Source organism: Tricharina praecox, assembly GCF_024521635.1.
Source record: "Tricharina praecox strain CBS 144465 chromosome Unknown BZA05scaffold_20, whole genome shotgun sequence".
NCBI lineage: Eukaryota > Fungi > Ascomycota > Pezizomycetes > Pezizales > Pyronemataceae > Tricharina > Tricharina praecox.
In genome coordinates, this window is record NW_026250422.1 from 1 (window position 1) to 26,710 (window position 26,710).

A 26,710-nucleotide genomic window follows, 5' to 3' on the forward strand; every position below is an offset into this window, starting at 1 on the left:
GGAGGCGTCGGAGTAAATCCAACGACTGAGAGGTTGCCCAAATCCTGCAGCTCCTTACCAGCCATAATCTTCTTGACGGTGGGTTCGGCAGGTGGTGTCAACGAACGAGGTTGGGGGGCAGTAGGAACAGCAGTATGAACGGGAGCTGTATGATGGCTGGGAGCTGGGGCAGATGGGCTGACGATGTTCTGGGGAGTCAAATTGGTAACGGCAGGATCCATCGGACGCATGGTCGTTTCGGAAGCGACAGACGAGTAAGTTCGCTTGCCCTTGGGGGGAGCAGCAAACGACAAGCTGTCACCGCCCGAAGTCAGGACGATGGCCTCGGTGTCCCGCGGCAGCGGCTTGCTGACGAAACCAGGCTTCGGCGGGAGACTCGAATGACCACGACCGATGCCAGGCGGCGGGTAAGACTTCTTGGAGCCGCGTTGAGCAACGAGAGCCATTGGCAAAGCTGGAATGATGGGTGCTATCGAGGTGGGTGAGGATTTACGGGGGACAGCTTGCGTAGGGGGAGGACGGGGAGGTAACGAAGAAGCTGGCGGAGGTGGTGGTGGTGGAGGTGATGGTGGTTGTTGTAGTGGGGGCGGAGGTGGTGGTGGTGGGATGGCAGTAGTAGTAGTGGTGGTGGGGGTGGTAGAAGTAGAGAAGTTGGAAGGGAGTGATGTTGATTTTGATTGTAGGTGTAGTGGAGGTGTAGCGGGTGGTGTAGCTTTAGCAAGGGAGGTGTGGACTTTACTCATGGCGGGCGGTTTTCTTTCGTTTTTCGTTTTTCGTTTCGACTGTGTTTGAGCGAGAGCGGGAGCAAGAAACGAGGCTGTTGGAGGGAGCGAGCGATTGAGTGATGTGTTCTGACGGCGGCGGCGGTCGTGGTCGTGGGGGTGGTCGCGAGAGAGTGATGGAGTGATGGAGTGATGGAGAGAGAAGGGCGGGCTCGCAGACAACAACTGTCGAACAACTCACTCGAACGGGACGGCAAGCTTAGTGCGAGGAGAAGAGGAGTTTTGGTGGGTTGGAGAGTTCGGAGCCGCAAAAACTCTAATTTACGCGACGGCGGGGGCGGGGGGAGGCGGCCGTTTATGTCCACTCTAGGAACGTGCAGCTGGTGGCGAGTCAACGTCAGGCGGGCCGGCGGGTCGGTCTCGTGAGACAGTATACGCGTCAAGATCGGCACGGGCGAGGGCGAGGGTGGGGCGGGCGGTGAAACGTGAGGGAAACGATTTGGGTGAAGAATATCTGAATGGGAGAGGTGGCGGTGATGACAGCGATGGAGGGGGGGTGGTGGGGGCACGGGTGGGCACTGAGTGGTGATGGCTGCTGCAAGACACGGAGGAGGCCAACAAAGGCGGGAAGAGAGGTGAGCGAGAAGAGCGGCGGAAGAGTCAGTGAAGCAATCACACGAAATACCAAAATAAATAAGAGTTAATGGCATAAATATCACCAGAAGAAGAAGAGGAAGAAGAAGAGACAGAGACACGCACACGACGCGCGCGACTCATCGTTGCATGCTGCATTCCATTCCGTCACGGCCGATCACTCCGTCCTCTCTACTGTCAGTAAAGTGGTGTTCTCTCTCTCTCCCTGCAAGCTCCTGCGATGCTCATTCACGTCTGCCAGCCCGATTCCACGCCCACCCCGCTTTGCCATCAACCGGAGAACCTAGAGTATCGTTCGGGCGTTCGCTCGCTGCTCGTCTCGTCTCGTCTCGTCAGAAACAAGAAGAAAAAAGAAAAGAAAGTAGGCGACAGCCTCTCGCCTGTCACACGCCCCACCCCCCTGCAGTCAGTCAAACGTTCTCCCGCCTTCCAGTGTCCACGGACCAATCAAGTGGTTGATTAAGGAAGGGCAGGGCTGAAACCCCACTCCCCCCTCCTCTCCAGATGCCCATTTGCTAGAGTGAGTGTGCAGTTTTCTCGTTCAGACCGGATGTTGGCTTTTGAGCTGGTGGTGGTGGTGGTGGTGGTGGTGGTGGTGGTGGTGTCGGTGATGCCGCTCGAGATGTCCGACAGTCCGAGAAGAACCCCGGCCCGGGGCACAGTCTACATACAGATGACTGACGCTTAGCTAGGCGCTGCTCGACTCCGGTACCGAGATCACGTCAGATGGGTGCTGCTTACCACTGCAATGTGAAACAGAGAACCCGGATACCTATCATAGGTCACTTACCTACATGCCAGCTCGGGGTTGGTTGGTTTGCCAGCTTCGTTTGCTGGTTCGGCAGGCAGGTTGGATGGATGATTGGGGTCACAAGGGAGCAGCCCGTATCCATCAGTCGAGCTCATCGTCGAGCTCATCGTCGATGCTCTGGGCATTCTCCACAGCAGTGTCCAAAGCTCCTTTAGCTCGCTCAGCCTTAACTTATCTACGCGTGGGGACTTCGAGCCATCCGTGCTCCTTATCCGGCTCCAGGATCCTTATCGCCATCAAGGCCCGGTGAGCTCCTCAAGCTCCGGCAAGGGAAAGAAAAGAAGAAATGGTCTACCAAAAGAAAGAAAGAAACATCACGGCGGACGAAGATGGATGGATTGCCTAGGTACCAACTATAGAGCATTCGCGCGATACTCACCGAGTTCCCCTCCCCCCTACATACCGCACGATTGCGGACTGCGGACTGCAAACGGCTCTGCATGCCAAGATATCGTTTGTTACATCGTCGGTGACTCCTACTCATCGAGCGAGCGAGTCCGTCAGTCACCGTATGTTGGTGGAATGCCGCAGCTAGGTACTTGCCACCATCTTTATTCACTCGGATGTATCTATTCCTCTTCTCCTCATGTGCCATACGTACTAGGTAGGTATATGATTTGTTTGCAGAAACGTCTACTTGATTATACCTATGCCTCCCGCAGCTGCGGGTCCGAAGCCCAGGACGGGGACGGGGACGGGACAGTCCTACCCACCCAGGTACCGTAATGCAGACCGGACGGACGGACGGCGAGGAGTCCGGTTCTTGAGTGATGCATGTTTTTGAGTCACTGAGCCCGGGTCCTCGGAATCGCGACTGGAATAGGTACCATAATGTCTACCTAGGACATGACCGAATTCTTCAAAACGTTAGGAGACACGGCAGAGCATCTGGAGGCTGTTTCCGTACTGGTCGGCCGAGGAATCGACAGTGGGATGGCATACCTACCGATTCCAATACCTGCCGTATATAACGTGGGAGCATCGTGAACACACTAGGAGCAGTACGAGGTGAAGTGATGAAGCCCGCGATACCGTACACACCCCTCACGAGTGAACGGATGGATGGACGCAGGCGGCATCCGGATCACTACCTAGCCAGATTTCGCTACATACAATTTCTCTGGAACCACGTGCCCACACGGTCCAATACCTATCCTATCACGGAGCTTCAACCATAAGCTATCAGGTCGCAACCCATACGGGATCGATCGGAAACCTGCTTAACGTTTATAGTGTTGTAGGTAGGTAGGGTAGGGCAGGTATTCACGAGGGTTCATTTTCCTGCATACTCACGCGACCGTAGGAGGTAGGTACGCTTATCCGACGGGTAGATTGTGGTTGAGGTTGTGATTGTGGTTGTATGTAGGACCGATGGGTTGATTGATTCCCTTGCACGCATCACGCTTGCTTGGTTGATTGGTTGGTTGGTGAAGGAGCGTAGGTACTCTGCATAAAAGCGAGCGATATGTACCGGTACATACCGGTACATACACGCCAGACGAACGTGGCGAATTCGATTCGCTTCCTGGCCCACTATCGTGCAGCGGCCAAGCATGAAGGTGTGTATAGAGCGTATCTCGTAATCATCTCCCGTCTCGATCGCTCACTCGCTCGTTCGCTTGCTCCGTAAAGTTCGCATCGGCGCGCGGGGCAGTCTACTCCAGAGCAGTTGGTCAGCTTGTGGTGAAAAGGCAAGGTGTGCCTGACCTTGGCGCCACCACCACCACCGGTCTAGATACTCTACGGTGACGTTTCTAGATGCGGCAAAACGTCGTGATACCGATATCGATTGCGGAGCGGAGCGGGGTTTCCTTTCCCTCTAGGATCTAGGGGAGATCCATATGCTCGTATGTAGAGGATGCATGCACGTATCATGGGATTGCAGTTCAGTTTGGAAATGGCGAGGTCAAGACTCAAGATCCTCTGTCTGTCTGTCTGTCTGTCTGTCTGCCTGTCTGTCTGTTGCCGGATAAACCGAAACCGAAACCGAAAACTCGCTGCAGCTGAAGTTGCTCGTGATTGTGAACTGCGCGGATTCCGTGTATCCGCGATCGCGACGTAGGTAATCCCGAGGACTGAACGTGATGGATCATCAGGATAGAGTACCACATCCGGAGACAAAGCCTGAGGAGTCAGGAGTTAGGACGGAGGATCCCATAGTTTTTCGACAGGTGGAGATCGCATAGCTACGTCACACTCTCTCCGCTCCGCTCGTGTGTCTCCTGCTTCCTCGGGCAAGCAGCGGAACAGAGAAACTCGCACGGTCCTGCGTTTAGATCTTGAATTTTGGCTTTGATTTATCGGCTTTTTCATTCTTTTCTTTTTAGTCTGTGTTTTTTTTGGTTTTTTAGTTCGGCGTCGCTTCCTTTTTCCTCACGCAAACCGCCCTAAAAGCATTTCTCTCTTTTTGCTTTTGTTTCGCCCTTTGGACACTTCCTTAGGTTATCCCGATCGTCTCGTTTCCTCCCGCGGTGCCAGCTCCTAAGCCGAGAGCAGTTCGTCGTTGCTGTTGCTGTTGCTTGTCGCCCTCCGCCAGCCTTTGCTTTGCTTGTGACAACGACACATCCTCCCCCCCACCCACCACCCCCCATCCCAGCCCACCATCATAACAACAACATCCATCACCCATCTCCCCTCTTTGCGAAGTATCCACACCAACTCACCTCACTCACTCCCGTACCACACTAACCTCCTCCTCCACCCACCACCTCAACCACCTCCACCAACATCACCACCACCACACTTGCAATAACCCCCCACAACCCTACCTACCCCCCCAGTTATACCTTACTTATCCGGCTTTATTACCCACCGCCCCCTCGCCACCACTACACCTACCACCTTACACCACCACTACCACCACATCCCCATCGATAATCACACAATTGCCTGCCCCGCGCAGCACCTCCGAAATAGACGAGGAAGAAGAAGAAGAAGAAGCAGAAGCAGAAGCAGACTGAACCTCCTCCTCCCCCGACGCGATGGGCAACGCATCGACTAAGGAACGCGCCGCCTCGCCGAACGACCAGCACCCGTCTCGGCGGCCGAACCGCAGCAACAACAACGGCGAGGGCTCGTCGTCACATCTCGGCCGGCTAGCCACGCTGGGCGGCGGAACCGGGGGCGAGGGATATACGTCGCGATCGTCGCGGTCACGGCACAACCTTGAGAATTCGCTGTTCGGCGGGCTTGGGAGCAGTAGAGATGTGCGCGAGCGCGACAGAGAGGCCGAGAAGGCGGCGCGTGAGCTGCGGAAGAAGGAGCGCGAGGTCGAGAGACAGAAGGAGCGCGAGAGGAGTCGGAAGGAAGAGAGTCTGGATGGTATGTGCTCTTCTCTCTCTGTTGCTCGGTTCGGGAAAAGATGCGCGAGAGGCTCATTCGTGTGTGCGGGTGTGGCGTGCAGGCGGTTTCTTGGTTACACATGGAGTCTACACCGGTACGGAGGACTTCAAAGATAAAGTTGTTCGGCATTTGATGGTGAGTTCGCAGGACGCTTACTTGCGTATCGTGTGGGTCGGTTCGGAGAGGCTGACCCGAGGCGGGCGCGGGATGGTGACGCCAGATTGAACGTCGATTGGCCCCGTTCTTCAAAGGACTCCGCGACCACGAGGACGATTGGACCGATGCACAGCTCTACGCCGCCTTCCACGAACTACCGATTCCCGGCCCGGATGCGGAATCCCCGAAGGAGGAGGTCGACGAGCGGGAGGAGCAGAGGTCTACAAAGGTGATGAGTCGAACTGTGGGTTCTTCCGACAATTTGACCGTCCCCATCGCTTCGCGCTCGCGCGCCCAGTCTTACACCTCCGAAGGCTCGAACCGGTCCAACTCTTCGACGCCATCGTTTGGCTTCTCGACGTCCAGATCACGCGCGAAGACATTGTCTATATCGTCGCCCAAGAACCCAACCCTAGCCAACACTGCCGGACCGCCGGAAACCAACAATCCCTCGCGCTTCGTCGATGGTCGGTGTATCGAAGCAGTACTCTACAAAAACGCCGTGGAATGTCCCATCTGCTTCATGTACTACCCACCGTTTCTGAACAGGACACGCTGCTGCGACCAGGACATCTGCTCTGAATGCTTCGTCCAGATCAAGCGAGCGGACCCACACATTCCCGAGAATCACGACACGCCAGGAGAGGAGCGGCCCGAACCCAGCTCCACGTCGGAACAGCTAGTGTCGGAGCCGGCCACATGTCCGTTCTGCAAGCAATCGGATTTTGGCGTGACGTACTCACCGCCTGCTTGGCGCCGCGGCATTACGTACGTCTCGCAGCCGGGATCGTCGACGAACATTCCATCCCCGTTCTCGATCGGTGGTAACTCGTCGACGGCTTCTCTCGGCGCATCGTCGAATCCCGCTGGATCGCAGCCTGCATCGCCGCCGCTATCACCATCTTGGAAACGCAGAACCATGCTGCCTCTTGGCGACCCGGGCGTGGTAACTAGCGATGATATCCGCCCCGACTGGAATATCAAGCTGCAGGCTGCCAGGGCACATGCCGCCAGACGCGCTGCCGCCGCGACCGCATTGCACACTGCCGCATTCCTTCTGGGCAACAATGAGAATAGCAGTCGCACTGGTGCCGGTGGTGCTGGTGGCTCCAGCGGACCAGCGGCACCCGGTGGCTATGGGCGGCGGTTAATACGTCGAGCGGTACGGGAGGGCTCGTATGGTAGTGATAACCGCGGTGGTAGCGAGAGTCCATCACCCAACCGTAGCGGCTCGGGAACTCCACGCGATGAGACTTCGACACGTCCCGGGAGTCTACTAGCACTCGGAATGTCATCGTCGACAACGCAAGAGCGTGATCGCGAACGCGAGCAACGGGAGAGGGACCAGAGCATGGAAGAGCGTCTCGCAAGCCTAGGCTTCATCACCCCGCGCGGCTCACCCAACAGTGCCGGCATGCTCGCGGTCTCCAATGCTGGTAGTCGCAACGAGCGTCGGAGCCGCATCGTGGACCTAGAGGAAATGATGCTGATGGAGGCTATACGGCTGAGTCTGGCCGAGGAAGAGGATCGGAAACGCCGCGAGGCGGAGGCCGAGGCGAAAAAGAAGAGGGAGGAGCAGCAGGCGAGTGCGCCCGCTGACGGTAAGGGGAAGAGTGTCGACCGCGGTGCGGGCTCGTCCAGCAGTAGTGCTGTAGAACACGTTGAGGATGCGGGCGTCGTTGGCCGTGGGATTCCTGTGCTCGGGGAGAGGGAGGAATCTGAGGGTGCCGAAGGCATTGGAAAGGGAGCCGTGGTTGAGGTGGGAAGAGTCGGTGCTAGCGAGGAGGCGCGGTGATTCTCGTTCTCTTTCTTGATTAGCCGGATTGATTGTTCGTTTTACTGTTTACTTACACCAATGGCTGGCCCGTCTACAATTGCAACTTTTACGGGAGGTTGTCTCGTTGTTCTTCTCTGCTCTCATTTTTTTCTTGATTTTTCGTTTCTTTTTTTTTTTTTGTGTGTGGCATATACCATTTTTCGTGTTACCAGCGTGTCGGAGGGGGGGAGGGATTCATATACGATAACGGAAGGAACGATGAGATGTGCGATGTGCGATGTGCGATGTGCGATGTGCGATGATAGTGGACTGTGGGGGATGACAATGTAGGTACTTAGTCTCGCTCATGCGACGTCACTCGTAATCTCCCATTGCATTTATCCAGAGTTGTCCAGAGTTGCCGGTTTGAGGCGGGCGGCCGAGGAGCGGCAGACGGCGGATGGATGGCGGTGATGTCCACGGAGGTTTGAGTTCACGAGATGCTGGCGTGCGGTTTGCAGGTTATCAGAAGCAGCTAAACCGAGGATGATCGCCAATTGAGGGATCAAGTTCTCACGCTGGCTGGCCAAGATGGTACAAACATTGTTCTGCAAAGCATGGCCGTGTTTACATACGCTCCTCTTCGAGGTGGTATGTAGAGAGTAAGTGCCTTGCTTTCGCTGACCGTGACCACTGTATGTAGATCGCGATTGACTACGCTAGAAGTACCCGGTATAGTGTGACGTCAGGACGTGGTGACATCACCGCATCCCATCACCGCGTACCATCGCCGACGAGAGGGAGGTCAAATACCGTGCTCCTTCCTCCCTCCGCTCACTCCTTCTGCCACTCTGTCAATTTCGCACACACGCATACATAAACCTTCCGTACACAGAACAAACCACGAACCACCACCACCACCACCGCCGCCCCCCACAACCACCGCCGCCCCCCACAAACCAAACCAACCACAATGTCAACCAACCCCCAATCCGCCTCTCAAGGCCGCCAATCCCCGGGGGCGCAAGACGACAAACAGATCGGCTCGCAGTCCTCGGGCGGCAGCGATTCCAAGCACAGCGCGCCGGCACAGAAGGGACAGCAGAAGGGCACGCCCGGAGCGGGAGGCCAGGGAGGCCAGGAGGGGGGGAGTGGCGAGGCTGTGCAGGGGCTGCAGAGTAATGTCAAGGAGCCGCTGTATGGGGCGAAGGGGAAGGAGGAGTAGGGGGGATGGAGGGAATGGGGGGATGAGGGTGGGAGGGGGTAGTTTGAATAATTCAGTTCTGGTCCTATGATGCTTCTTCGTAACTTCGTGACTTCGTCGGTGTTGTTGGTGTTGTTGGTGTTGTTGGTGAGATCCATCGTATACTATATACGCGGTCAATTCCACGCAGAGACGAAGACTTCTCCGATCCTGTAGGCTGTAGAGTGGGCGTGAGAGAGCCCGGTAATGAATACGTGATAAGTGTGTCGTCCGAGTGTCGCGAGCTAGGTATGAATGTCCTGGGCGTATCCAGGAGGGTGACAACTTACGAGCAGTAGAATAGTATGAATACCGGTAATAGCAGGAAACACTATCCATGGCGGGTCGAGCAAGGTAAGGAGCTGTAGTACACTAGTAGTAGGAGACTATCCGCCACGGTTCGGTGGCCGCTCGAGGGATAACCCAACACAGTACTCCGATTTCTACATACCAGTGTTCGACATACATAGTCCAGTCCGTCGACTGGACTGGACTGGGCCGTATCTGGGCAGTCCGTCCGGGAGCGGTGTTTGGACGGACTATGTATGCAGTCCAAAAAGAATCGAGGGCAGGACGGACTGCAGTCACATCATATCAATAACATCTAGTTGAGTCAAGGAAAAAGAAATATATATACAACCGCAACCAGTTACTTTTCCACATTGATCCTCTCCATCCTCCACTCCCGCTTCTCTTCCTCCCCTCCACTTGTTGCCGATGCTCAATCTATCTACCTCCCACTCCACCACCCAGTAACACTACTAAGCACGCCGACACTCCCGCCAGCCGGCTTCTCCCCCTTAACCAAATCATCAGCACCAAGCCTATCGATCCTCTCGCCTGCATCCCTGCCCTCTCGCGTGAGCTCCACCACGATCGGCGCCACAACAGCCTCAGCCTGCTTCCGCTCCTCGTCGCGCTGCCGCTCAAACGCAGTCTTGTACTCCTGGTCCGCCGGCGTCATCCCCGACAGCGCCCAGGACTTGAACTTCGTCCACGGGCCGACGACGGGGCCGATCGATGCCGCAGCCTCCGCCGCAGCTGCCTCCGCCTTTTCCGTGGGCGGCTGGTGGTGCTCGACGGGCGGCGCAGCCGGCGTAGCAGCGGGCACGGGCGTTCCCTAGTTGTTCTCCGTTAGCCGCGCCTCCCCCCCCCCCTCCTCTATCAACGCACCTTCGCGAGCCCCAACTCCGCCCTCCGCCTGCGATTAAAGATCATCATATCGGTCATGGCATAGACGGTGACGGCGCCCGCGAGGACCGTGCCGCCAATGAGTCCGACAGCGACCACGCGGTGCGCCTTGTCGGCGACGGCGCGGCCGCGGTCCAGAATGCGCTCGAACATTGTCCCGGCGACGCGGTGCTCCTTGGCGCGGCGCGCGGCATCGCGCAGGCGGGCGACTCGCTGCTGTGGTGTTTCCGCTGGGGAGGAGGCGTGGGACTGTGAGAAGGCGTGCGGGCCTGTCGCGGTGAAGCGCGTGGCGTCGGCTACTGTGCGGGGCATTGTGTTGTTGGTTGCTGGGGAGAAGAGGGAGGAGGGAGGAGCTGGGGAGTGGGTTGGGATGCTGGGCTGGTGGTGGGGGGAAAAATCGATGATGTCGTACTACGTTGTCGGCTCGGTTGGTGGACTTTCTTTGGTGGGGTGATGCTTGCTCCGGTACAGCCGGGGCTTGGCGAGGTGCTCGGTCGGTTGTTTTCGCCTCAGTAGCAAAAAGTGGGGCGATTGATACGGGAAGAATATACAGCGGTGGAAGAACCATCAGAATTTTGTTCAGTAGGTACCTTTTTCACATCACGTGTCGAAAAGTAATACGTCATATACAGGCAACGAGAGTTCTGCAGTGTTGCAATGCACTGCGTAATTATATCAAGCGTGTAGTTTCAGGTTCGTCCTATAAACACGACTGCATATTTGGTCAGCTTCGGTGGTACTACGTGATGTTCGACCGGATGGCTGCGTAAGGTATGACCACTGAAAGACTTTCGTGGTTGCAGAAATCGGTGCTCACCAGCACCTTAGGGGATCCGTATTCATACAATGCGATCTTTTGGAGTGTCATGGGGGTTGGTACCTAGATGCAGCAGCACAACGGATTTGCAGACGGCTCCTTTACCAACACCCCTCCAGCTCGGCGGTGGGGTCGACAGGAATTCACGCACTTCCTCTCGCTGACAGCTCCTCCTTCACGCCGCCATAAAGGGGCTGTCAGGACTCAGGACTCAAACAGCAATGAGGGTGTATTATTCGCGACAAAGACAGTGCCACTCACGGTGACGCAGTGTTCACTGTTCGACATAGTCCGGTCCGGACTGCAGTCCGTCCAGTCCGTGCTGCGTAAAAGTAGTCCGTCCAGTCCATGGATTTCGTGGACTGGGGGGGCGGACTGCGGCTGTGTACTCTACTTTACATCCCACTCCCCATGGTCCCCTATCGTAGATATCCATCTCAAAACTCGAAGGGCAAGAGCGGATGGACAATGTCAAATGTGGAGGTGTGTACTCTACATGTTGAGCCAGAGAGGTGAAAACCGGGGGTCGTCAAGTCCGGAATCATGTTACGTCACTCGTACATCCCAGTCGACCATGTCAATTACATAGCATCGTCAAACACTGGCCACTGGCCACTGGCTAGATAATATCTCCAAACCGAATCTTGGCAGATAGTGCCAGCCTTTTATACAAGGTGTTGGCTGGTTCCAAGATCTGTCAGGCAGGAGTGCGTCCTGGACTGAAATTTTCTGTTCCGAGAATCTGTGAGTTGTGTCTTGGATTCGTCATTCAACTCTTCGGTACGAACTATTGTTTCGGGTGCACACTGGCCCACAGGATTTCAACTCCGGTATTTTACCTTACCGATTTCCATTGAGCCTGACGATACCTTCTGGTGTTTTTCCAAGTCCACACACCCTTTACATACGGCTAGTCGGCCCAGTCACGAGTGATGCTGTATGAATATCCCGAAGGATAGTTCACGGCAGACTGCCGAGCCGATATCGGCCGACACGAACACGGCAATTACCCACGTGAGAAACTCGGCTGTAGGGATTCACCCTAGCCCGCAGTCGAATTCGTATTCGGTTGACAAACCCTATCGACCGGGAGGGTGTCGCGTGGATTCCAGAGGCTTCCACCGACCGACGGCAGAGCAGAGCCGCATTCGTCAGCGGGGCAGATCCAACGCATATTACCCAAGTAGTCTCTCTCTCCCGTTGCATATTTCCCACCTCCTCGTGAATCGACATAACCACCATCGAACCCACCTTCGCGAGTCGACATTCATCCACACTCGATCCCGCAGAGATGGACTCCTCGACGCACGTTTCCGGTCCCCCGGCACTTCCCTGGTCCGTCCGCCTCACCGTCTCCGCTCCGGCGAACACTCCCGCGTCCCTCGCTGGCGATAAGATTCTCCTGCCGCAGTCGGCTTTGGAGCAGCTGATCCTTGCGGCGGAGCAGGCCCCCGCCGCGCCCGAGAACCCACACGACCCGTGGGTTCGGCCGCAGGCCCGCAGAGATGCGTTTCTGCCACACCCGATGATCGTGAAGCTCCTGTACCGGCCAACGGGGGTGAGCGTGTACGCCGTCCCGCGCGAGTTCTCGGCGGAGGAGGGCGAGGTTGTTGCCTCGGCGTTTTTGCGCGGGGCTCTGGGGCTGCCGGAGGATGAGAAGGCCGAAGTTGATGTCGAGGCGGCGAGTTTGCCAAAGGGCACGAGGGTGAGACTCAGGCCGCTCGAGGCGGGCTACGACGATGAGGATTGGAAGCCGATTCTGGAGAGATACATCCGTGAACGGTTTGCGACGGTGGCGGAGGGAATGGTGCTTGAGGTCCCGAGGGGCGTGGGCAAGAGGGGCAACTGGAGGTTTCTGGTGGATCAGGCGCTGCCGGGTGGGGCCGTGTGTGTGGTCGATACTGATCTGGAGGTCGATATCGAGCCGCTGGATGAAGAGCAGGCTAGGGAGACGCTGAAGCGGAGGCTGCAGAAGCAGAGTTCCGGCGGGAAGGTCAAGCTGGAGCAGACGGTTGGGGGCGAGATGGAGGCGGGAGACGAACACTATTACGAGCTGGAGGATTGGGATCGCACTAGGCCGCTGGAAATAGAGCTGGAGGGCGACGGCTTGGTCGAGGGAGAGGATGTGGATGTTTTCGTCACGACGGATCGCCAGCACCACAGGCCACGGTTCGAGAAATACGTCTGGGGAGATATGGGCACGACTTTCCCGAAGCGGATACACCTCATGCCAGGCGATGCTGAGTTGGAAGGGGCGAAGACGCTTCACATTGGGATCAGAGGGTGGAAGAATCCCTACGAAGACGAAGTCGAAACGTCGGAAACCGCAACACCTCGGCGTTACACCCTCTTCGTCACTCAGGCTGAGATATCTAATCCATCTGCCAACACCGCCGGCGCTTCTCCGGTAGCCCCCTCGCCCGATCACAAGCAATGCAAAAACTGCACGCAGTGGATTCCCTCGCGCACATTCTTCCTCCACGAATCCTTTTGCCTGCGCAACAACGTCCACTGCCCGCTGTGTAACTCGGTCTTCAAGCGAGGTACCGAAGAAGCACACTGGCACTGCCCGGACTGTAGCGCCCACGGCAACCACCCGTCCTCGCGCCTCAAACATACCCTGACAACGCACACCCCCCACTCCTGTTCTAGCTGTCCCTACGTCGCCACCTCCCTCTACGACCTCGCATCGCACCGCACCAGCATCTGCCCGGATAAACTAATCCTCTGCGGCTTCTGCCACCTTCTCGTCTCGCAGGAAGGCAGCGACTACCCCTCGGCCGAACAAATCCTGACCGGCCTCTCGCACCACGAGCTGCAGTGCGGAGCGCGAACCACCGAGTGCAACATTTGCAGCCGACGCACACGCCTCCGCGACATGTCCGTGCACCTGAGGGACCACACCATGCAGCGGCTGTCGCGTCCGCTACCCACGATCTGCGCAAACGTGCAATGCTACCGCTCCCCCGCCTCTTCCCAGAATGCGCTGCGCCTCTGCGACGTCTGCTTCGGGCCGCTGTACTCGCCCAACCACGATCCGACCGGCTCCGCGCTGCAGAACCGCGTGGAGCGGAAGCTCCTCCGGCAGTTTCTTGCCGGCTGCGGAAAGAGCTGGTGCCGCAGCACGCTGTGTAAGAGCGGCCGCAGCAATGTGGGCGTGGCGGAGGAAAAGCTCGGCGCCAAAGAGGCCATGCCGCTCATCAAAGCGCGGCTTGCGTGCGCGGAGGTTCCGCTTTGCGTTGATGAGATGACAGCAAGGAGGAGGGATATGGCCGAGGTTCTGGAGATTCAGAGTGTGGCCGATGCCGAGGACGGGAAGGGCGGATATGCCCTGCAGTTCTGCTGTCGCGCCGTCGAGGCTGCTAATGGCGATTTGGAGGGCGCCAGGAGGTGGTTGGGAAGGGAGGGAGTTCGCGCTGGGGAGCGGTAGACTGCTTTTACTCATGTACGAAGCGGATGGGCTTGATTCCCTTGATTGTTTTTTTTCTCTTCATTTTTTTTGCGGGAGTTGAGGTATGATACACAGATTTTATGGTAATTGGCTTTGATGGATGGACACTTGAGGATAGTGATGGACAGTCACTTGAGATAGGGATCGATGAAGATAGACATACTTGTACAAGGCGATAATAGACAACCCATTATTATTACATCGTCCGTGAACTCATCAATGCCGCTTCATGCTTCGATCCATATAGGCCCATAGTCCTGTAATATGCCCAGGCGCGCGGGTAACCAAGCCCCAGTGCCCACAGCCTCAGCGCATTTCTGCAGGGCCCGGCCCAGTGCGATAAAGCGCACGGACCACGCACTACCGGGCGCAACATCTCTTTCCAAACTTTCTTTCAACCACGCAGGGTACGCAGCATCCCCCACCACCAGCAGCACCAGCAGCACCAGCAGCACCACCACCGCCGCCGTCCCGCGCAATCCACAACCAACCAAAAGCAATTTCTCGCAATGGGCGAAACAGAACCCAATGCGCCCGCCGCCGGCAGCGACACAGTGCGCCTACACATAACCCCGCTCACCACGGCGACCGCCGCATCGATCCTGCCGGCCGGCACAGACCTGTCGACGATATCGTTCCACGCGCTGCCGACGTTCCCGGAGGCGTCGTACGGCTTCGTGGACCTGCCCGTCGATGCCGCGAACAAGCTGAAAAAGAAGCTGCACGGCGCCATATTCCGCGGTGTCAAGGTCCGCGTGCAGGAGGCGCGGGCTGAGGAGTGGAAGAAACGAACGGTTGAGGAGGTGCCCGAGGACAACGGGAAGGTGGGGCAGAAGAAACGGAAGAGGGCCCGTGAGGAGGGCGTCCTGGAGGGGTTTGAGATCGGCGATAGGAGTGTCGTCCGTGGCTGGGCGGAGAAGATTGATAGAGGCAAGGATGGGGAGAAGAAGAAGAGGAAGGAACGAGGGGAGTGCTTGTTCAAGGTTGTTATTCCGCCGAACAAGACGGATAATGATGTCAAGAAGGAGAAGAAAAAAGAGCTGAGTAAGGAGGAGAAGAAGGAGGAGAAGAAGGCGGAGAAGAGGGAAGGAAAGGATAAGAAGAAGAAGAAGGTGGTGAAGGAGTTTGATCATCTGGAAAAATTCCCGCAGTTTTTGAAGATCAGCCAGCTCGATATGACGAGGGGTAAGGAGTCGCTTGCTGCCGAGTTTGTGGAGGATGTAGGCTGGGTGGATGCAAAGGGGGAGATTGTTGAGCTGCCGCCAAAGAAGAAGGAGAAGAAGCAGAAGAAAGAGAAGAAGGAGGAGAAGAAGGAGAAGAAGAAGGAGGAAGCCCCGGAGCCCGCGGTGGAGGAGACGGCAACGCCTGGTATCGTGGATTTTACCGAGGATATCGCCGTGGATATCGAGTCTATTGCCGAAGCCATGGATATCGACGACAATGTGTCTGTTAGCTCTGAAGAGGTGTTCGCCGACGTTTCCGATAATGTCGAAGAGTCGTCGGAAACCGCGAAAGAGGACGAGAAGGAAGAGCAGGACACGATGGCTGCCGCGGATGCAGACTCTTCCTCCGAATCGGAGGATGACGGGCAAGAAGAGGACGAGGATATGGCCGAAGACGACAGCAAATCCTTCGTTTCCAAAACAGAACCCGAATCGAAAGCCGAGGAACCCGCACCTGCCAAAGTCCTCTCTACTCCTGCCAAAGGAAAGCAGGTCATGTCACATACCTCTCTCCCGCCGCTCGCCATCCACCCTCTCGAAGCCCTCTACAAACCCGCCGCCCTCGATTCGGACGCAGACCCAACCGAAGCTTCCGGAGCCAACGTGAGCGCTTTCAAATTCGGGTTCGGCGGTGATGCCGAGGATTCGGACGACGACGTGGCGCCCGTCTCGACACCCTACCGCGACCCGGGACGTTACCGCTCCTCGGCGCCAACTCCCGACACAGCCATCGGTACTAAGCGCTTCTTCTCTCCCGCTTCGATCTCCGATGACTCCGGCGGCGAGTTTTATCCCACCACCCCCCACACGACATCTTCGAGCAACGTCATCTCCGACGCCCCGCTGCTGTTTCTACACGAGGAGAGCAGGTTCCTGAAGGGTCTGAGCCTGTGGCAGCAGCTGCCACAGCCTACCGCTTTGAAGCCGGTTGAGGAGCCAGCAAAAGAAGAGGAGGGTGAGGCCAAGTTGATTACCGACCCCGTGGAGATATGGAAGAAGCGCTTTTACGAGTCACGCGGGGAATGGAATCGCGATTGGAAGAGGAGGCGTAAGGAAGGGCTGAAGGCGAAGAGGAAGAGGGAGCGCACCGGACCGGGTGGGAGTGGGGCTAATAGGGCGTGAGCATGTGTCAAAAGTCGTTTGCTTGAGTAGATATCCCGTGTAGTAATGCGGATTTGGGAATTGCGTGTGCTGGCTTGTACTTGTATTATGTGCATTCGATTGTCGGAATCAATTGCTCGTGTTTATAGCAGTAAGTGCTCTACAGATACAAACGTGCAGATGTGCAAATGTGCAGTTGTGATCCATTACCACCCACTCTCTTGCCCGGTGATTCAGCTGTCACCTTGTGTGTCTCGTGCATTTCGTCTCCACAATTCTCGGGCTGTTACTTGGTCAGCCCGCAACCCCCACATGCCAAAAGAGAGGAACGCCATACAGACTCCCTTTCGGACAGCGTCCAAGTCAAAACATCCAACTTCCATATCTCCCATTCTCCCATGTACACCGACGCCCACTCCTACTGCACTTCATCTTCAAACAGGTCCTCCAGCAACTCGACCACTCTCCTCCTCCACTCGGCGAGCCTCACAGGATCGCCATAATCGACGCCCTCACAAAACAGCGGCACGCCCAGCTTCGCCATCTCCCTCTCCATCTGCCTAACCATCTCCCTAGTCTTCGTCCAGACCATGCGATCGAACTCCTTCAGCTCCTGCTCGGCGCTGGTCGCCGGCGCCGCCACCTTCGTCCCCATCAGCGCCGACAGCCGCGCTTCGGTCGCCGCGCGCTCCGCGTGTCGACGCTGCAGCACCGAGCGCTCGCTGAAGTAGTGGCGCTCTTTGGCGTGCTGCCAGCCGCGCAGTGAGCGCAGCGCGGCGCCCACGGATGGGTCCGATAGTAGGTGCTGGGTTATGTAGCGGTGCGCCGCGGGGAGGGTCGTGATGCTGCGGGGGTCGGGCGGGCGCGTGGGTGCTGCGGACGGCGGAGGGAATGGTTGCTGCTGTTGCTGCTGCTGCGGAGCCTGGGGTGGTGGCTGCTGCTGTGCCTGCTGGTATGATTGCGCTGGTGGGTGCTGTGCGAGAGACGGATTCAGCGCGGCAAGGATCTCGGAGAGCTTGTTTTGGACGTGGATGTCGTTCGCCATCGTGTCGCAAGCTGTGGGGGGTGGAAGTCGCGCCGCGCGGTGTCGTGGTGATGGAGACGCGTTCCTAGGTGTGTAGCTAGAGTAGGTGCAGGTAGTGTGGTGAGGTGGGACAACGTCATTCTCGGTAAGTTCCATCGCGAGCTTGACACTAGCTGTCACTCATGATCAGGTGTTTTCACGCAAGAGTTTGCGGTTTCGAGTTGGGTGGAACTGAAGTTTGCGAGCGAGAAAAACACAATTTCAACCAGCTTCGGCCAGCTTTGAGAGCCCCAACGTCGCGGATGGCCTACGCCCTCCACCGAATCGTCAATTGTCAATGATATTGGGGTCGGCTCCGGCGGCCGTGGAGAACATTGCTTTCGGTGGATTATGAGCGATACTCGACGGCCTACTGCCATCTTCAGCAAGATGGAAAGTCTTCTATCGCGTAACTAGGTAGCCCACAGTTCTATGAAAGACATTACTACCTGTCACGTCAAAGCCAGGTATAGAAGTGGTCAAGTATGTGGTTTTGAAACAGCAAAGCAAGCTCTCGGGTTGAATCCTCATTGAGACTCATTGTGCCCGTGCACCCAGACGGGGGAAGAAAGAGAGAGGTTCGGGGAAGGAGGGGGATTCATTGATTAGTAACTCGGTACATCTTGCGTTTTATACTCTCGGTGTGCTGCCGTGGAGCCGGCACGGCTGTCGAGGTGGGGTCGATCCGTAACGATGACTTGCGCGAATGTTGAGTTAGTAACATGTAGTGAGGAATTTAACGCGAGGACAGCACGATCTTCTACCTATGGTAGGTCACCAAGGAAGACCACCCCGATGGAATCAAACACTGGATATCGTTCATGGGAATCATCAGCCATCCACATCACAAAAATGGAATTTGTACTAATCAGCCTATCGAGTGATGACATATGATCGGATTCATTCACGAGTCATTTGCCGTGAGGATGGGGGGTCTCTACTAGTACTCGCTGGTTGAGAGGCGATGCGGACTCTATTAGCCTTACGCTCACTATCTCGATTACACTCCCACTCCGTTAGAAAACCATCAAGGTTTGTATTTATTTTATTTGTTAAATCGTTGATTGCATAGAAAACCATCAAGGGATTCCGTGCATTACGTCACGTGTCCAAGATGAGTGACTCGCTGAGCGTCATCCCGGATGTCTTGGCACGCTGGGCACCATTGACTAGGCTTCCTTGAGGCGACCGCTACTCTGCTCGAGTAGAAGCTTGCTCCGCCTACCTTGCGAATTCAAGACCAACCGCCGGCTCCGCCTCCTGTCTCATCCAGCGCCCGATTCCTGTTACCTTAATAACCCTCCTTCGTGTCATATTGCACAGCTTCGCTCTCTGTCCTTCTGCTGTATCCCTGTTACCCTTCTCTTCCTTTCTTTCCTTCACACCTCATACTCCACGTCGCTTGTCTTCGCCTGCGCTGTAGTTGCATTACCTTTCTCCCTCGCCACCCAACCTTCCATCCCCTGCCCCCGTACCTATTCTCATAATGGCGACCGTCGCGGCTAACAAACGGGTGCGTATCTGAACCTCAACTCATCTTTCCTCGCGCTCCGATGCTTACTCTACCTGTCCTTCTTAGCTACAACGCGAGTACAAAGCCATCGCCGCGAATCCTCCGCCGTACATCAGCGCGCACCCCTCGGAAACAAACATCCTAGAATGGCACTACCTGCTCGAGGGACCACCCGCGACCCCGTACGAAGGCGGCCAGTTCTGGGGAACCCTCGTCTTCCCCCCCGACTACCCGTTCAAGCCCCCCGCGATCCGCATGATTACCCCGTCCGGACGCTTCCAGACCTCGACCCGGCTGTGCCTGTCGATCTCCGATTTCCACCCCAAGAGCTTCAATCCTGCGTGGGAGGTGTCGACGATTCTGATCGGCCTGCTGAGCTTCATGACCAGCGAGGAGATGACCACTGGCAGTATCAGCGCGAGCGAACGCGAACGTAAGGTTCTCGCGCAGAACAGCCGGTGGTGGAATTCTACGGGCGGCGGAAGTGCGGTGCGACGCTCGGATGGCACTATCGTCCATGCAGGAACGGTGATGCCGGGAAGGAAGGTGGGGCTGGGGGATGCTGGCAAGAGATTTCGCAACGAGTGGCCGGAGATCGACGTTGAGAACTGGAAGTGGATCGATGCCAACAAGATCGATGTTCTAACGGGCGGTATCCCTGTTGCGGCTGCGGCGAAGGAGCAAGCGGTTGTCAGGAGGCGGGCTCCACCGGCTTCTGCCATCCTGGCGAGTGGGGGGCCTGCTGCGGGTGCTGCGGTTGTGGCTAGAGGCGAGGGATGGCTGAGGAGGCATCGTCTCGTGGTCGGACTGATGGTGGTGGTGGGCTACGTGTTGCTGGCCAGGGCATTCGAGTAGGGATCGGAGAACTGGGGATCGTTGGTTGACCGAGACCGCGCCGAGGAATGAGGGTTTCCTTTACGTTTTATTCGATCGTTGGATTCCGCCGGTCCTTTAATCTGACCACAACGTCTTTTCTTTCTTTCTCCGTTGGACTTACTTTTGCCTCAATTTCCCTCTCGGTTCGACTTTTGCGGCACGGGTTTCTTTTGCGCTTTGTATTTCTGTACGGTTTCGGGTGTGTTTCTTACGTTGGTTCTTTTTGCGGGGCTTTCACCGTTTACGTTTGTGGGGGGCAGCGAGCATGACCGCAGCAAGATAGCTGCTTCTGTGCTCATTCGTGGCCTGCTACAAACCAACCTGGTCGGGCCTGTCTCGTATGTCTGTCTGTAGTCACTGATGGATCTCGACAATTTGCCATAGATAAGTGGGTGTGCTTCTATCTTACCGCGTGACGAGTCGTTGTTGCACAGTGACTGAGTTTCGCCCCACTAAACGATGGCTTCCATGCGAGCTGAAACAAGGCTCGCCGTAGCGAATCGGAATCCAATTTTGTCTCCGCCAATCGTGTTGCCCGAACTCGCCTGGCAGCCGGCAACTGCTGCCTGCTGTGAAGGAACAGACAGAAGCACGTGCGACCACTCTGCCACTCTCCGGGTAATCCACTGTGCCCACAACCCTTCAGTCCCGCTTCCCGACCCTCCCCGGCCGAAATTAACCACCTCGGCCGCCCGCCACACGCTACGTAATCGCACATTCCCGCGACAGCAGCAGCAGCAGCCATCCCGCAGCCCCCCCAATGGCGTCACCTCTCTCCCCCGACGACGATGTATGTCCGCCCCCCCGCCCTGCGCTACCCCTCACCCAAAGAGATTGAGACCGAGACTAACCAATGCTCACACGACACCACAGGTCTTTGATCGTCTCAAAGCGTCCGCCGATCCCGAGGTCGTCTCGGAGCGCGAAAAGGCTGTGCAGGAGCGAGTCCGTGCGCAGTACGAGAAGGCGCAGAGGCGCCTTGCCGGGCTGGTATTGCTTCAATGCATACCTTTCGACGTTGCGGGACGTAGAGGACGCTGACGGGAACAGATCGAAGACAATTCCACGCTGCCGGTCAACATCGCTGATATCCGGATACATGGAACGAAGATCACAAGGGAGGGGTTCTTGAAGAGTGTGTTTGCGGATGCGCTCAAGGAGGAGAAGCAGAAGTCTTATACACTGAAGACCGTAATGGAGGAGCTGCAGAGGACGACGGATAAGCTGCATCGGTTCGGTGGGTCCAAGCTTGGGGGGGTGGTGGGCCTGTTGTGGTTGTGCTGATGGTCCCGAAGGTATTTTCCACCCGACGATAAACATGTACCTCGACCAGGCACACTCGTCCAGCGGCACGGCACTCTCAGCACTTCTTACGGTCCAGGAGCGAGGAAGGTTGGTGTTGAAGACGGGAACGGAGCTCGGCAATGCCGAGGGTGGGGGATACTTGAATGCTACACTACGCAATGTCTTCGGTGGTGCGGAAAGTATCTATGCCTCGGCAACCACCGCCACATCTACCGCCGACGTCGGCGCTCGCTCCCGTTCCTCCTACGAACTCGCTTTCGCGACCCCTATCGCCGCGAACCCGGACACCGTTGCGGAAGTCGCTGGATTTTCGTCGGCCCGGAGCAACCACTTCTTTGCATCCCACGAGGAAGCGACCCAGGGTGTTCGCGCAGGCTTGCGCTTTCTGAGTAGCCACGGCTCCCACGAACTCGGATACACCGGCGCATGGCGACAAGTCACCAACCTCTCCGACGGAGCCTCGCCCACCATCCGTGAAGATGCCGGCGACACCGTAAAATCCTCCATCACGCACACCTTCACCACCGACACGCGCGACAACAAGCTCCTCCCTATGACCGGTTCGCTCTTCCGCAACATAACCGAGCTCGCCGGACTCGGCGGCGACGTCTCCTTCCTCAAGAACGAGCTCGAAGCGTCCCGGTCCCACCCGCTCGCCCACGGAATCTCCTTCTCCGCCGGCCTCCGCGCCGGAGTCATCGTTCCCCTCCCGGGGCTTTCCGAAGGCACACCCGCGCGTCCCTCGCGTATAAACGACCGCTTCTTCCTCGGCGGCGCCACCGACATCCGCGGCTTCCGCGAGAACGGCATCGGGCCGCGCGACGGCAACGATGCCGTCGGCGGCGACGTATACCTCGCCGGCGGCGCATCCGTGTTCTTCCCGCTACCCCGCCTCGGCGTCGACTCCCCCTTCCGCCTACAAGCATTCGTCAACGGCGGCCGTCTCGTCGCGCTCCAGAAACCGGCCGATGGCGAGAAATCATCCACCACCACCACCACCCTCCTGGATGCGGTGAAGGAGGTCGGAGTGGGCCTGCCGAGTATTGCGGCTGGCGTCGGACTGGTCTATGCCCACCCCGTAGCGCGGTTTGAATTGAACTTTGCCCTGCCCGTGGTTAAGCGCGAGAATGAGCGTGCCAGGAAGGGGCTGCAGTTTGGTGTCGGAATTAGCTTTTTGTAGTGAGCAGCGTATGTAGGATATACTTGTGCGTTGTGCCTGGGCGAGGAAAAATGGGACATCTTTTGTATTATGGATTGGATTGCGGGAGGGGAACGTGGATGGATCGATCAGTACCTAGAGGGAATAGATGCGGCTGTACTGCGAAATGGATATGGATATGGATATGGAGTTGGTGGTGGTATCCGTGAATCGGTTGGGCAGGGTCGTTGACTCGGCGGTAGAGACGTCTCCGCGCAGAGAAATATCCCATCATTGTTAGAACCGTGGTATCTCACTGTATCATCAGAAACATCAGGTAATTCTCACTCGGTTCTGGAAGTTCTGTATCACAGCCATCACTCGATTATAGCGAGTGATATCCCATGCATTCTCAGCAGCGCGGCCCTAACAAGTACCTAGCCCACCTGCAGACCGCAGTTCTTCCGAACGCACAATATTACGCGGTGTCCAGAATACCAGAGAACTACCAGAGAACTACCCTATTCGCACAACAGCGTAGTGCAGAGAAAACGTCGTCTTGCAAATCACGCAGTTCCTGGACTGTAGTAAAACTATGACGACAAGCGTCCTTCGGAAGAAATTCCCTGCTGAGCAGAATGCTCCGGTCACTGAGTCCGGTATGCATACGGTAGGAAACCTATAGTTTCAACAATACGTACTGTGAGTAAGACGTGCTGTACGCAAGCAAACATTTACGACATTCTTGTAGTGCAGGGAGTTCTGTAGGCCTACGGAATAAATACTGAAAATTTTATTATCATAATCGGCGTTATAGACATAAGTTCCTCTTTCCATCCTCCTCGTAACAAACACACTCATACCTATGCGCAGGCCTACCTAGTACGGCCCAAAGGACTCAATTGGTATACGCGGCGGGTTGTCGCACCCTCGTCGTATTTCCCGGCTGGCACAAACTCCACGCCAACCTTGTTGTCTGGGAACATCTCGACCAGCGTATTCCCTACCGCAGTGGTGGTTAGCGATTTTCTCTCACCGGACAGAGTGGCGATAAGTACCTGCTGGATTGTATTGCGGCCACCATCGCCGCTCCCGCAGCCCATCCTTGGGATCCTTCACGAAGGTAACCCAAGCATCCATCATGTATTTGCTAATCTCGCGTTCCCAGCTTTGCGGCGTCTCGATGCCCGCATCGAGAAACCCAAACACGGTGCCGACCTCGGCGCCATGGAAAGCGCCGCGGATCCAGCTGTAGGGCGTCACAGATGGCAGGCGCGCCATGTAGCGGTAGTGGTAGGTGGGCACAGAGTTGTTGGCGCGGATCAGAGAGTGTCCTGCTGACGGGCACGTGAACATCGTCTTTGTGCAGATGTCGCTCACTGTGTAGTTTATCCCCCGATCCTTGTGGAACGGGACGGTGTTGTCGCCTTGTTTGTCGTTTACGCCGATCAGGGTGGGCTGTAGGGAGAATTTTAGCTGTGTATGCGGACAGGATGGGGGGGGGGGGGGGGGGGGGCGGATGCTCACGAGCTTTGCAAACTTCCCTCGAAGCCCCGCCGGTAGTGTTCCGCCGTCGACCACACCGTGCGGTTATCCACTCCCGGAGCCCCGCCGTTCGGAGAAGCGAAGTAGTTCAGCGTCAGGTTCGAGATCGCCTGTCGGATCCCTCCTGCATCCACCGCCTGCAAGCAGCGGACTCAATCCTCATCACTCGTGCCGCCGCCGCCACACCCGACCGCATCCGATACCCGCTTGAACTCCGAGTCGTCCGAGTTGCCAATGATGTCGCCGGTGCCGCTTTGCATAATCAACGCTCGGACTAGCGGCTTGTCGGTGTAGGCGTAGGCGTACGAGCCGATTATGGCGGCGCCAGCGCTCTCGCCAAAGAGTGTTATCTTGGAGGGGTCGCCGCCGAAGGAGGCGTGGTTGGCGTGCAGCCATTCGATGGCGAGGCGCGCGTCCAGGAACCCGATGTTGCGTTCCGGGAGCGCGGGGCTGTTGGGGAAGCCGAATGTGTTGAGGCGATAGCTAGATGGTCAGCGGTGGATACGCACGATCAACGGTGGGGCAAGAGGTACAGACTTGAACTATGCGATGATAACGTCGGGATGCGCTTTCACAATGTTTGCACCACTGGTGACTGCACGATCAATGTCAGCTATCTACCCATCCGGAAGCAGTGGCGCACTGCGAACATGCCTTCCCACGACGTTGCTCCCTCCCCAAACCCACCACCAACAATCCACACCATAGCTGGCAATCCCCCCTTCCCGTTCTCGTTCCCATTCTTCCCCTTCCCGTGCACACGATCATGACCGGCCGGAACCCAGATATTCACACTCAAGCAATCCTCACTCTGCGGTTCCGCCGGTTCCGCAATCTCATAGAAGACGGTCTTGTACGCAAACTGGATACAGCTCGGGCCGAAGGCTGTGGCACGGATCGGCTCCTCGCTGTACGGCGCCGGCTTCGGGAGCATGAACTGGAGGCCCAATGGCGGGACTGCATACGGGATTCCCAGGTACGCATGCACCCCGGAAACGGGTTCGAAGCCGCTGACGACCCCGGACGTGGTGTTTACCGCCGGTGGTGGGCTTGTGGTGTAGCCCGGCCTGGCTTCGGTGAACTGGAACAATGCGAGGAGGAGCACGAAGAGGAGGTCGGTGAAATGCATAGCTGCTTCGGAGCCAGATATCCCAGGGGTTTCAGTGTATCGATCTGTACTTACCTACGAAGGAATTCGATGATTTATACACTGTAGATCACGACCGCAAGCCCGCCATTCAGAATAACTCTCAACCCTGTGAGACTGGCCGCCTGCAAACGTCAGAACTAAAAGGCTTTGCGCGCCTCCGACCAACCACGGCGGCAGCCCACAGCCCGCAACTCGTAAACGAATGTATCAATAGGTATCTGCTATGAATAGCAACCGGGGCGGATTTCTAAGGACCACACTTCGGTCTAGGCTATCGGTCGTGAATACGAGTCGGAAGAAAAGCAAGTCCAAGGCATAGCCAGCTCAATGGACTACAGGTGACGTCTTGTGAGCAGAATACTCGAAAAGTGGGCAGCGCAGAGCAGACGGAGTCGGCGCCGCAATACTGGTCAGGTATGGTGATCTACGCATTACATCTCGCCTCGGCCATCTTTGCAAGCAGCAGGTTTGACGGTACTCGCATCCACAATCATCACTCATAAGCTTCAATATCTCTAGAGTAGATCTATCGACCACAAAGCCCGCCGCTTCCCACCCGTGTACCGCCACGCTCGAGCTGAGTTGAGGCAGATTTCCAGGCAGGATCCGTTAAAGGCCGTTTCTGGCCAAACGTGGCGCACCATGATATGTCTTCGTGATTGCTCAGCTCGTGTCTCAGCTCAGCCGTTTCGACCGGGGGATCTTCCTCCTCCTCCGCAGCGCCACGAATTCATTACTTAAATAATATACCACATCAAGAGGAGCAGAGAAGAGAATTGAAGAAAGAATAACGAAGCCACAGCCGCACCGTAGCCAGTAGCTGGTCTTTGCATCAATGACTGCCTCCAGAGAAGGGGCATTGACCTCCACTGAGTCTCAAATCGCTTTGGCAGAATTTTCGCCCAGCAGAAAGGAAGAACTTCTGTCAGCTTCACCTTCACCTCCTCGGGGCTTCCGAGATGGTTGATACGTTCAGAATAATCACTCGCAGTTAAATACGGCGGAGATGATGCCATAGACGACAAAGAAGGCGGTCATCATGTCTGTCTCGAGCTTGCCTAACTCTCTTCGTTTTCTGTCGGTTTCCATCCAGTGTTTTGGGACCTTCGCCGTCCAAGTTTAAATCCACTAGCGATTCCTTTGGCGTATGGATCTAGATAGCGGAGAGAAGTCACGGTTGAAGAGAGGAGGACGAGGAGGGGTATAGTTGTATGTACCCCCCTGGTCGATGCTGCTAAGCTGAGATACAGCTGAGCCATCATGAAGACCTTTCGATTGGGTACTGCATGTGGCTTGGGGAGCCACAGGAGCCTGGCTGTCAGTATGATTCGTGGCCAAATAGTTGTCGTGATGTCTATAGTTAGCCCTGCCACAACTCTGCGGGATGGGAAACACTAGGATTGGTGAAGGAAAGGAGCAGCTAAATTACACCACCATCAGATCGACCGGAGGCACATCACTGCCGGTAGTTCACGCCTGGGAATTCAAACGGGCACCGGTAATGGCGTCTATGTCTGGAGACAGCTCCTGCCGTTGTCGACCGGAGACAACTTCGTAGTAAGTACTATACAGACTCGGAGTTGTAGGCTGTCTGATCCTGCGGCACCCGTAGTGAGAATAGAAGGGGGAAAGAATGAGGGTGAAAGGAATCGA

At 56.7% G+C, this 26,710-nt stretch overlaps 8 protein-coding genes across 8 annotated transcripts; 4 read left to right on the forward strand and 4 right to left on the reverse strand.

Moving 5' to 3' along the window:
- BZA05DRAFT_117342 (uncharacterized protein) lies at positions 1 to 1,124 on the reverse strand (the record flags this gene model as incomplete). The annotated part of the gene is made up of 1 exon (XM_051478643.1): positions 1 to 1,124. A coding segment is annotated over exon 1 (743 nt), but the record flags the coding sequence as incomplete, so codon positions are not given.
- Positions 1,125 to 5,168: 4,044 nt separating this feature from the next.
- BZA05DRAFT_340420 (uncharacterized protein) lies at positions 5,169 to 7,480 on the forward strand (the record flags this gene model as incomplete). The annotated part of the gene is made up of 4 exons (XM_051480967.1): positions 5,169 to 5,508; positions 5,591 to 5,664; positions 5,750 to 6,947; positions 7,062 to 7,480. The coding sequence occupies 4 exons, from the start codon at positions 5,169 to 5,171 to the stop codon at positions 7,478 to 7,480; spliced, it is 2,031 nt and encodes a 676-aa protein (XP_051337435.1).
- Positions 7,481 to 9,218: 1,738 nt separating this feature from the next.
- Positions 9,219 to 10,285, reverse strand: BZA05DRAFT_117395 (uncharacterized protein). The gene is made up of 2 exons (XM_051478644.1): positions 9,858 to 10,285; positions 9,219 to 9,804 (listed from the first exon to the last, which is right to left on the reverse strand). The coding sequence occupies exons 1-2, from the start codon at positions 10,185 to 10,187 to the stop codon at positions 9,415 to 9,417; spliced, it is 720 nt and encodes a 239-aa protein (XP_051337436.1). The 5' UTR covers positions 10,188 to 10,285; the 3' UTR covers positions 9,219 to 9,414.
- Positions 10,286 to 14,652: 4,367 nt separating this feature from the next.
- On the forward strand, positions 14,653 to 16,562 carry BZA05DRAFT_404085 (uncharacterized protein; the record flags this gene model as incomplete). Its single annotated transcript, XM_051484261.1, has 2 exons — positions 14,653 to 15,042; positions 15,079 to 16,562. 2 exons carry the CDS (start codon positions 14,653 to 14,655, stop codon positions 16,486 to 16,488), a joined length of 1,800 nt encoding a protein of 599 aa, XP_051337437.1. The 3' UTR covers positions 16,489 to 16,562.
- BZA05DRAFT_404087 (uncharacterized protein) lies at positions 16,563 to 17,256 on the reverse strand. Its single transcript, XM_051484262.1, has one exon. It carries the CDS (start codon positions 17,120 to 17,122, stop codon positions 16,886 to 16,888), a length of 237 nt encoding a protein of 78 aa, XP_051337438.1. The 5' UTR covers positions 17,123 to 17,256; the 3' UTR covers positions 16,563 to 16,885.
- Positions 17,257 to 19,016: 1,760 nt separating this feature from the next.
- Positions 19,017 to 19,898, forward strand: BZA05DRAFT_426431 (ubiquitin-conjugating enzyme E2 6; the record flags this gene model as incomplete). The annotated part of the gene is made up of 2 exons (XM_051486010.1): positions 19,017 to 19,043; positions 19,110 to 19,898. 2 exons carry the CDS (start codon positions 19,017 to 19,019, stop codon positions 19,896 to 19,898), a joined length of 816 nt encoding a protein of 271 aa, XP_051337439.1.
- Positions 19,899 to 20,580: 682 nt separating this feature from the next.
- Positions 20,581 to 22,716, forward strand: BZA05DRAFT_404092 (surface antigen-domain-containing protein). The gene is made up of 4 exons (XM_051484263.1): positions 20,581 to 20,709; positions 20,793 to 20,909; positions 20,970 to 21,156; positions 21,215 to 22,716. Exons 1-4 carry the CDS (start codon positions 20,680 to 20,682, stop codon positions 22,402 to 22,404), a joined length of 1,524 nt encoding a protein of 507 aa, XP_051337440.1. The 5' UTR covers positions 20,581 to 20,679; the 3' UTR covers positions 22,405 to 22,716.
- A 678-nt stretch (positions 22,717 to 23,394) lies between these two features.
- Positions 23,395 to 25,036, reverse strand: BZA05DRAFT_340597 (carboxylesterase family protein; the record flags this gene model as incomplete). The annotated part of the gene is given in 5 exon segments (XM_051480971.1): positions 23,395 to 23,838; positions 23,946 to 24,058; positions 24,074 to 24,390; positions 24,451 to 24,475; positions 24,529 to 25,036. The coding sequence occupies 5 exon segments, from the start codon at positions 25,034 to 25,036 to the stop codon at positions 23,395 to 23,397; spliced, it is 1,407 nt and encodes a 468-aa protein (XP_051337441.1).
- Between the last annotated feature and the right edge of the window lie 1,674 nt (positions 25,037 to 26,710).

Coding starts and splice junctions, on each gene's coding strand:
- BZA05DRAFT_117395 (XM_051478644.1), bottom strand. CDS start 10,187: ATGCCCCGCACAGTAGCCGACGCCACGCGCTTCACCGCGACAGGCCCG. Junction 9,805..9,857: donor CGGAGTTGGGGCTCGCGAAG/GTGCGTTGATAG, acceptor GAGAACAACTAG/GGAACGCCCGTGCCCGCTGC.
- BZA05DRAFT_404087 (XM_051484262.1), bottom strand. CDS start 17,122: ATGGGGACGAAGGTGGCGGCGCCGGCGACCAGCGCCGAGCAGGAGCTG.
- BZA05DRAFT_404092 (XM_051484263.1), top strand. CDS start 20,680: ATGGCGTCACCTCTCTCCCCCGACGACGAT. Junction 20,710..20,792: donor CTCTCTCCCCCGACGACGAT/GTATGTCCGCCC, acceptor ACGACACCACAG/GTCTTTGATCGTCTCAAAGC. Junction 20,910..20,969: donor AGAGGCGCCTTGCCGGGCTG/GTATTGCTTCAA, acceptor TGACGGGAACAG/ATCGAAGACAATTCCACGCT.